The 7,946-nt window shown below is 43.3% G+C and overlaps 1 protein-coding gene across 1 annotated transcript in view; it reads right to left on the bottom strand.

Annotated features, from left to right (window-relative positions):
- Positions 1 to 1,255, bottom strand: part of SNCG (synuclein gamma) — a 16,654-nt gene extending 15,399 nt beyond the window's left edge. Inside the window, exon 1 of the mRNA XM_027895963.1 lies at positions 879 to 1,255. Coding sequence (XP_027751764.1) covers positions 879 to 999 — 121 coding nt within the window. The 5' untranslated portion in view covers positions 1,000 to 1,255. The remainder of the gene's footprint in view (positions 1 to 878) is intronic.
- Between the last annotated feature and the right edge of the window lie 6,691 nt (positions 1,256 to 7,946).

Raw genomic sequence — 7,946 nt, 5'->3', positions numbered from 1 at the left:
AGCTGTGGATATTGCAGTATGATAGCAGGAAGAATGTTCGTGTAAACTTTCCAACTAAAATAAACCCTCTTTTCCACATCTAGCAAAAATAGAAAGCTGTGTGAAACACAGTAATCAGCAGCAAGGTAATCAGTCTTGGGAACCTAAGACTCTGTAGATTTTGTATTATCTGGAATATCTGACCATCCAGCCATATAATTGCATTTGCTAGATAGTGAAGATAGTGGGTTTCAAGGGTGACCTTGAAAGGAGAGGTTTCTGAAACAGCCCATTAACTGTGAGAGAGGTCTCTAGACAGGACATCAGGCGTGCTGTTTCCCAGATCCTATTCTTTGGGAAAAAGGAATTTGGGCGTCTCTTGCAAAGCAAGATTAATGTGTGCACGGGCAACGAAATCGGTTGGTGAACAAGAGATGGATTTCAGGATAAAACAGTTTGTTTGTGGGGAAACAGATGCATCCTGCAATCCCCTCTTGCTATCACTGCTGGCTCCTCTCAGGGACCTCCTCAGCATGTCTCAGTGTGGAGGTGAGGTGGAGACCAGCAGCGCTCAGATGCTTGGAGAGTGTCTGACTCACCCTGCAAACAATCAGTGACTGGTCTAACAGAAACCTTACACCTGAACTTCTGCTCCATAACATTACATTTATTCTGCCTCCCCCATAGTAGTGAACCTGTCTATGTCTAATTTACAACTGGGGAAACTGAGGCACGGGGAGGCTGTGGCACCCCAGGTTTACAAAGCAACTCTGTGTAGAGCTGAGGATGTGATCCAGACCTCCCTGCTCCAGCCACAATATAATTTCCCCAGACTTTCCCAGAGACAATCTATGCAGCTGTTCATGCTCAAAGGTAGATTCAAACTACTTATCTCTTACCTACATACATTACCCCTTCTTTAGTCTTCTCCGCAGCCTCTGTCACTCCCTGCTTGGTCTTTTCTGCAGCAGCCACCACACCTTCTTTAGCGATGGAGAAACCTTTCTTAAAGACATCCATTCTGGTTGCTTGTTAAGGTATTATCTGGGATGATCTGAATAGGGGAGAGCAGCAAAAAGCACCTCAAGGCTGGCACTGCGAGCTGCAGCCTTACCCTCGGCAGATACTCTGTTTCCCTGCCAGGCTCTGCCTTTGCTCTCGCTCCTCCGCTGGATGAAGGCAGTGTGGCAAACCTCACAGCCCTCGCTGGCTCTTATTGATGAAGTGTGCTGCAGTGTAGCCAATGCCCGTGTGCAGCTGATACTGAAATATTAATGATATGGATCTGCTTGGGAAGCTTTAAGAAGGGAGGGGGAGAGGAGGAGGACGACAGCAGTAGGTGAGGGACTGACTGGAAAATTTCCAGACAGATAGAGCTTTTAAAATGTGCTGCAATGCTCTCACTCAAGGATGCTCTCATGTGAAGAGGGAGACTTTTTGTCTGGAGAGCTGAATTCCTGAAAGGGCATCTCTCTGAGGCTGCAGCAGGAGCCAAATGCCAGCTCTCCCGGGTCCCTAGAGGGTGGAGAGCATGTAAATCTGCTACCATTTGTGGCAAACAAACAGGGTCAAAGTTTTGTGGTCTGGCAGTTACCAGAACCCACCCTGTACAAAATGGTAACAACAACATTGTTTCTAGTAAATACTGAGAGAAAAAGGGAACCAGCTACAGTTTGGCTCAGGTGAAGGGTGCTAGAGGTCTCACCTGCCATGTTTGTCAAGTCTGAAGGCATTCACTATAAATCACGGGCTTTGCTCAGCTGTACATCCCATTACAACGGTTCATTTCTGAAAAATCAGACGCCTGTTGGGGGAAATCCTGTTTCCTATTTGTTTCTGTGAGTTGCTGCAGACAGAGCTCTGCTCTGCCGCCGCACAGCGAGACGACGTTCCACGCCGACGCCGTCACTCGCGTCAGAGGCCTGTGCTGCAGAGCACAGCGGGGCAGGAACAAACCCAGCACAGAACTGACTGGGGCAGTCTGACAGCGTGCACAGAGGATCCATCCAGCCTCCAGGCATCGCTAGGAAAAGATATGAAAACACAATAACTCATCACAGCTGGATATCCTAATGTGATCGCAGCTAAAACTCTAGTTAAGTTGTTTTCTGAAGTAGATCCCGAGTGGCCCAAGTCACCTACTGCCCCACTAGCAACCCAAAATTCAGTGCTAGCACCTGTGAAAGCAATTGCTGGTGCAGCAAGGTGATTTTTAATTAATTTATTTTTAATAGTGCCATATGTGAAACCACAGAAGCCATGAATCATCATCCTCTGAGCCCAAACTCTGACCTGCTTTGGCTGCTTCTCCTCACCAGGCAAACAGAACATTAAATTTAGAGGCTGAGCTGCATTATGAGAGTACTGTCTGTAATGTCATGCAGTGCAGTGGTCTGTAAGCCACTGCTGCCACAAGTTTTCAGCCTGGAAGGCTCAGATGGGGAATGACTACACAGAAAAGAAAAAGGTCTGAATAAAAAATGGCATATCTGTGTGTACACACAGACATGTACACAAACACAGTTCTTACTGTGGAACTAAGAATAGTTCTGTAGTTTTGGGGAGTGGGTTTTTTTACCCCATACTGAAACAATTGAAAAACGGCTCATCTGGAAAATAATATATAGATGTCTTCATCTTTTTTCTCACAAATAATTCTCCGTACTAATGAATTAAGAACAATTTTCCATTTGAATGTAGAGGAGGCAAATCTCTGCCAGACTGATGAATTTATCAGTTAATTAAAAAAATTGCAAGATTCACAGAAAGGCCAGCACAGCATACCAATTATTATAGGAGCTCACACTGTTGAAGATTGTTGAAGCAAGAAGTGAAAAAAGGCTTTTCTCACCATCTTTCAAAATTCCCCTTAGGTGGCTGGTGCCATGGCTGGTGTTTGCTTCTGCTCCTGAGTTACTCATAAATTGAAGGTATCTGTATCCTATTGTGCTGTACAACCAGTGGTTTAGCCAAGCTGCTCTTGGAGCCAGTTGCTAAACTGCCATTGATTTCATCAGGCACAGGGCAGGAGTCTTGTTTTAACTACATTTGGTAAAAAAACCCAAATTTACCACCTTCGGGAATTGCTACAGAGACCATTTACTTTTTCATCAGGTTTTCAAAGACTGTTAAAGCACAGCACAGATCTTCTCATGGTTATGGGTTTTACTGGTATCTTTACCAGAGAATGCCAAGGTTGATAAGGCTGGGTGAGATGTGTATTTTGATTTCGTTCAGCTATTGTTCTGTCACTGTGATTTGTACAATTGAATTCTACATATTTTGCATTGCTATAAAAGGTAACAAACACATGAAATATCAAGCCATCCTGGCATGTAAAACATGAATCATCACCAGATTGAATTAGCCAATACTCAAGTGGGATACTCCTTTCCTGCCTTCTCCTCTCCTGATGACCTTCAGAAAGGGTTCACAGGAGGCATTTAAATGCTGTTGGATCTCTCCCAAGGAAGCAGGCAGTTTGCACAGGCATTGTTTTACATTGAAACCTTTTTAGGAAAGCTCTGGACTCAAGACAACATCGTAGATGATCTATATAGGGCAAGCATCCACAGTGGCTCCTGAAGGTTTGCCACCTCAAGGCAACTGCATTACCCTATTTCTCTCTAAGCAGAGGATTCAGTCCCAGTTTGGTGCCAATCCTGCCTCAGGTAGATCTAACTACAGGATTATATGTAAGCAACCTTGGCTCTCAGATTTTGGCTCTTAACTTTGTGCCTGGTAAGTTTGCCCCTTGTATCAGATCATATAATTAGCAACTAAAGAGAAGGTCCTCCAGCAGGCAATTCAGAGACCCTAAGTTCCCATCTCACCTGTCAGCAACCTCTTTTTCTCTGTTATCTCCCTCATGATACTGGGGAGAGGCCGGTTAAGCTACACACTAAGTTCCCTTTATTTTTAATTATGATTGAATATAATTCATATCACAGTAAACAAATTCGTATCTCAAAACCACGTGACTGTTTTGCATAATACCAAAACAAAGCCTTGTCTTGACTTGTGCAATGACAAACCATCCAACTGCTGTTTATTTAAAGTCTGAATTCTGGCAGCTTAGGCTGGGCCATTGAGCCTCTTGCCACACTACACCAGTTTCCTGAAGGTCTCTGCAAGGAGCAGTTCCCCTCATCTCACACACCCACACCCCTCTCTGGGTGCTGGTGGCAGGTGTCTGAGAGCAGGTCTGTGCAACACCTGCCAGCAATTCTGGAATATGGGCAAGACAATTCTAACTCAAGTCTAACAATTCCCCAAAGTGCTGATGAAAGGGAGAGAAAAGAATGCAAAGCAGAAACAGAGATTCCCTGTCCTCTACTGTCTTTTTGCGTCTCCAACAGATTAAAACAGGATTTTACTTAATTTGTATCTCTTCCTTCTTGAATTTTCCCAGCTGCAAGCTACTTCACACACAAAACCTTAACCTTGTCCTTTAATGATGAACTCATGCTGGAGACTAACAGCTGACAAAGGAATTTTGCTGGATGAAAGGAGTGTGATTTGGTCATATCCCATTGAAGTATTTAAATGGGGTATGATGGTGCTTGAAAGACAGGTAAGGAAAGGAAAGACAGACTGCTTTTGTGGCTGGTAAATATCCTTTGTTCAGGAAGTTTTTGTATGAAGAATTATATTAACAGGATCAAACCTTGCTCTACATAAACAGAACTCCTTCCTCTCTCAATTTATGAAAACTTCAAAATACAGAAAGAACTGTCTCAGATCATTCATTTTCATGCCCCAACAAAAACAGGCAGTTGTCTGACATCCTCTTGGCAAACAGTTTAGGATTTGAATCTCTGCATGTACGTCTGCATGGTTAATGAGTTAATTTCCTCTGCCAGGGAACGAACAGCCCAGGGATGAGGCATTTTTCAGGCACACATAGAGCGTGCAGAGAGCTGCCTGTACAGCAGCCTTTCCTGACTGATCTCTGCTGTTCAATACCACTGATAGCTTTGGAGCAAACTATTAAAAATATAGGCCACAAAAATTCATCTCCTTCCTCTGATGGACAGACCAGAGAAATTGATTGCTCCCTAGCCCAGCAGCCCCCTCCTGACACTCCCCTCCTGCGCTCCCCTTCCCCCCAGCAGTTGCTGGGAGTGCACCAGCAGCAGGCAAGGGATGAGACAGCATTTTCCAGATCTAAAACCCGAAGCCCAATGAGAAGTTATCCCCTTGCTGTGCAGCTATCAACAAAACTGTCCTACTCATCTTCCCAGACATAAATCCCTTCAGTTATTCAGTCAGCTTCAGAAATTTGGAGCTGGGATATATGAATCTAAAGCAATGGTGGCTCATTAAAATAATTCCATCTTTGCTTGGCTTTTTAAAACATTTTTTCCAGTTTGTTTTTTTCCCCCCTTTTAAATACACAGTTTTGGAATTTAAGTCTATAATTAAGAGCATTACAGAGTAGCCAGTGAATCTGGAAAGATACAAAAGAAAGAAACAAAATCATCTGAACCTATAAACTGAAAATTAAATTTCTCAGGGCTCTTTCTCCAGAGACACGCTGACTGGAATAGCCAGGGTGTTTGCTTTCCAAGTAGGTACAAGCCACTTATCAAATGCATAGTTTGGCACCGTTTACTGTGTGGTTACCCACCTCTTATCCAGCTGTAGCTGCAGGGCTCTGACTCCAAACAAACACAAAAGGGTCAAGATGAGATTTTGCATCTTAAGCAGATTATCCAGAAGATGGTTCCGGCATTTGACAACTTGATTCTGGAATTGGAAACACGACACTGAATTCTTGGGGTGGGCAACATCAGAGGGGGTTCAGAGCTGTGTTTAATGGAAACAGCTTTAATTACCAGACAAGGCAAAAGCAGTCCTGACAGGTACCAGCAAGGTCCCAGGGCATTCTGACCAACCTGCTGTAACTGGCAATATCAACTCCTTAAGGACTAGTTTGAACACTTTAAGGAACTACTTCCCAGAAATACTTGGGAGAAAAGTCTTTTCATGAATAAGGATGCAGGAAAAAAAAAAAAAAGTCACTAACAGCAAGAGTGGAGGGACAATATCTTTTTGGATAGCTGTTCTGAGAGGTATCAGGGCAGCTCCAAATATCTCCACACCAGTACTGTTACCATCATCGTAGCACTCACTGATAAAGTTTCAAATATACTTTTGGAGTAACACTTATTTCCAAGCAATTTTCCAAATTATGTTTTAAATTTGATTTATCTCACCTATTTCTTTCATTCCAGCAGTAGTACCCAGCTGTGTAAGGTACACCAACCCTAAACCAGGTAACTGAAAAGTGACAGACATCTATTGATATTAGTTGGTGCATGGCTGCCTTTCTTACCTAGAAAGTACCTCCTAGAAGAGATTCACCTCAGAAAGCAATGAGCAAATTGGCACAGCAAAATGACCTTGTATGCCTGTTTTCCCTGATTCCATGCTGAGGCACGAGCTCAAAAAAAAAATAAAAGAGGCCAAGTTGTGGTGCATCTAATTCCTGAGTGGGCACACTCCTCATACATTTTCTTCCAGAGGTGTAAAAGCAAGAAAACTTACAGCTCAGTCTGCCAGTGAGCCCAGTGGTATGAACCAAGAGTACAACCTGAACGTGTTATTCAGATACCCCAAATCAGAACAGCTATTAGGCAAAACCCTGAACTAGTAAGGAAGATCCTTTGAATAATTCATGCCTTCCATGTGTTCATGGCAGCATCCTATGCTACATCTTTCACAAGGAAAGGGACGTCATCCCCTGTCATGCCCATATTTTGACTTCTTTCATAACTGCTACCAAAAGCTCACCCTAAATTATTAACACGTAAATTTGTGCCTGCTGCACCCACAGGGCAGCACCATTACAAAGGCACAGAGAACAGGTTCTCGCACCTGAAGGAGCAGCAGATGTTCTGAGACAGGAGGACAGAGGAACGTTGCACCACCACTTGTGAGGTGTCACATCCATGAAGAATAAAGATTTAGTGGGTGAATTAAGACTAAGTGGAAAGGTATATACTGAAAGACAAGTCCAAAGGGTTTGGAAGTAGGTCAACAAGTGGGCACAAACCCACTTTTTTGCAAACCAGGATCTCACCCCAGCTCAGGTTATGAGCCTGCTGCTTGTTTTGTCTCATGTTTGCTTCAGTTCCTTCCTGATAATGGTCTTATTACATAAACAAACATAATGCTTAGGTCACATCCAGTTACTTACAAGAAAAGCACATTTGTATGTGAAACATGGCACATGAAATACTCACACACTGACATGTATTATAGCAGGATGCACCCAATTCTGAAATAAAAGCAGCAGGAAGGAACAGAGGGAAGTTGCTAATTTTTTTCAATCTTCAGTCCAGACCTTATGATTTCATCTCCCTGGAGAAGTGACTGCTACAGAAAGAGCAGGTTTTGCCCTTAAAATTAGCAAAATCTCTCTTTACCTGGCCTCCTGTGCTGCTGTCACTGCCCTAGGGATTAATGGCTCTTAGGCAACAGTGCCTGTTACAGGTCAGGAAGGGCATTTCTGCGTTTCTCTGGGTTTTTCCATTAAGCAGAAAATAGGGGCAGGAGGAGAGGGGGTGCAGATCCAGATAACAATGAGAAAATGAGAATTCACAGCCTTTAAAAAGAAGGCCTTCCAAAATCCTGGAGAGATTTTATCCTCTATTTTCAGCTGTCATTGGAAGGAATCCATAAAAGCTTTGCATTTAATGCTCTGCAGGACATACTGAACTTTGGGCTGTGCATCTCATTCAAACTGAGAGATGATCCAGCACTCCTGCACCAGCATTCCCACTTGTTCTGTCAGTGGAGCATCATTTTCCCTCATTTTATTCTTAAAAATATCAGAGCACATCATTCTGCAGGACAGTGTAGAAAGAAATACAGTTTATGAAAGCAACAAAACTAAAAGCATCACCATCAAGCAAAGCAAAACCAGTAACAATACTACATCCAACTTTCACAGCCTTTTTCTT

This window comes from Empidonax traillii, unplaced genomic scaffold (genome assembly GCF_003031625.1).
Source record: "Empidonax traillii isolate 1590-97213 ecotype Southwest subspecies unplaced genomic scaffold, ASM303162v1 scaffold475:size860808, whole genome shotgun sequence".
Classification (NCBI taxonomy): domain Eukaryota; kingdom Metazoa; phylum Chordata; class Aves; order Passeriformes; family Tyrannidae; genus Empidonax; species Empidonax traillii.
The sequence above is the reverse complement of the archived record's forward strand: the minus strand, read 5'-3'. Positions and strand labels throughout refer to the sequence as shown.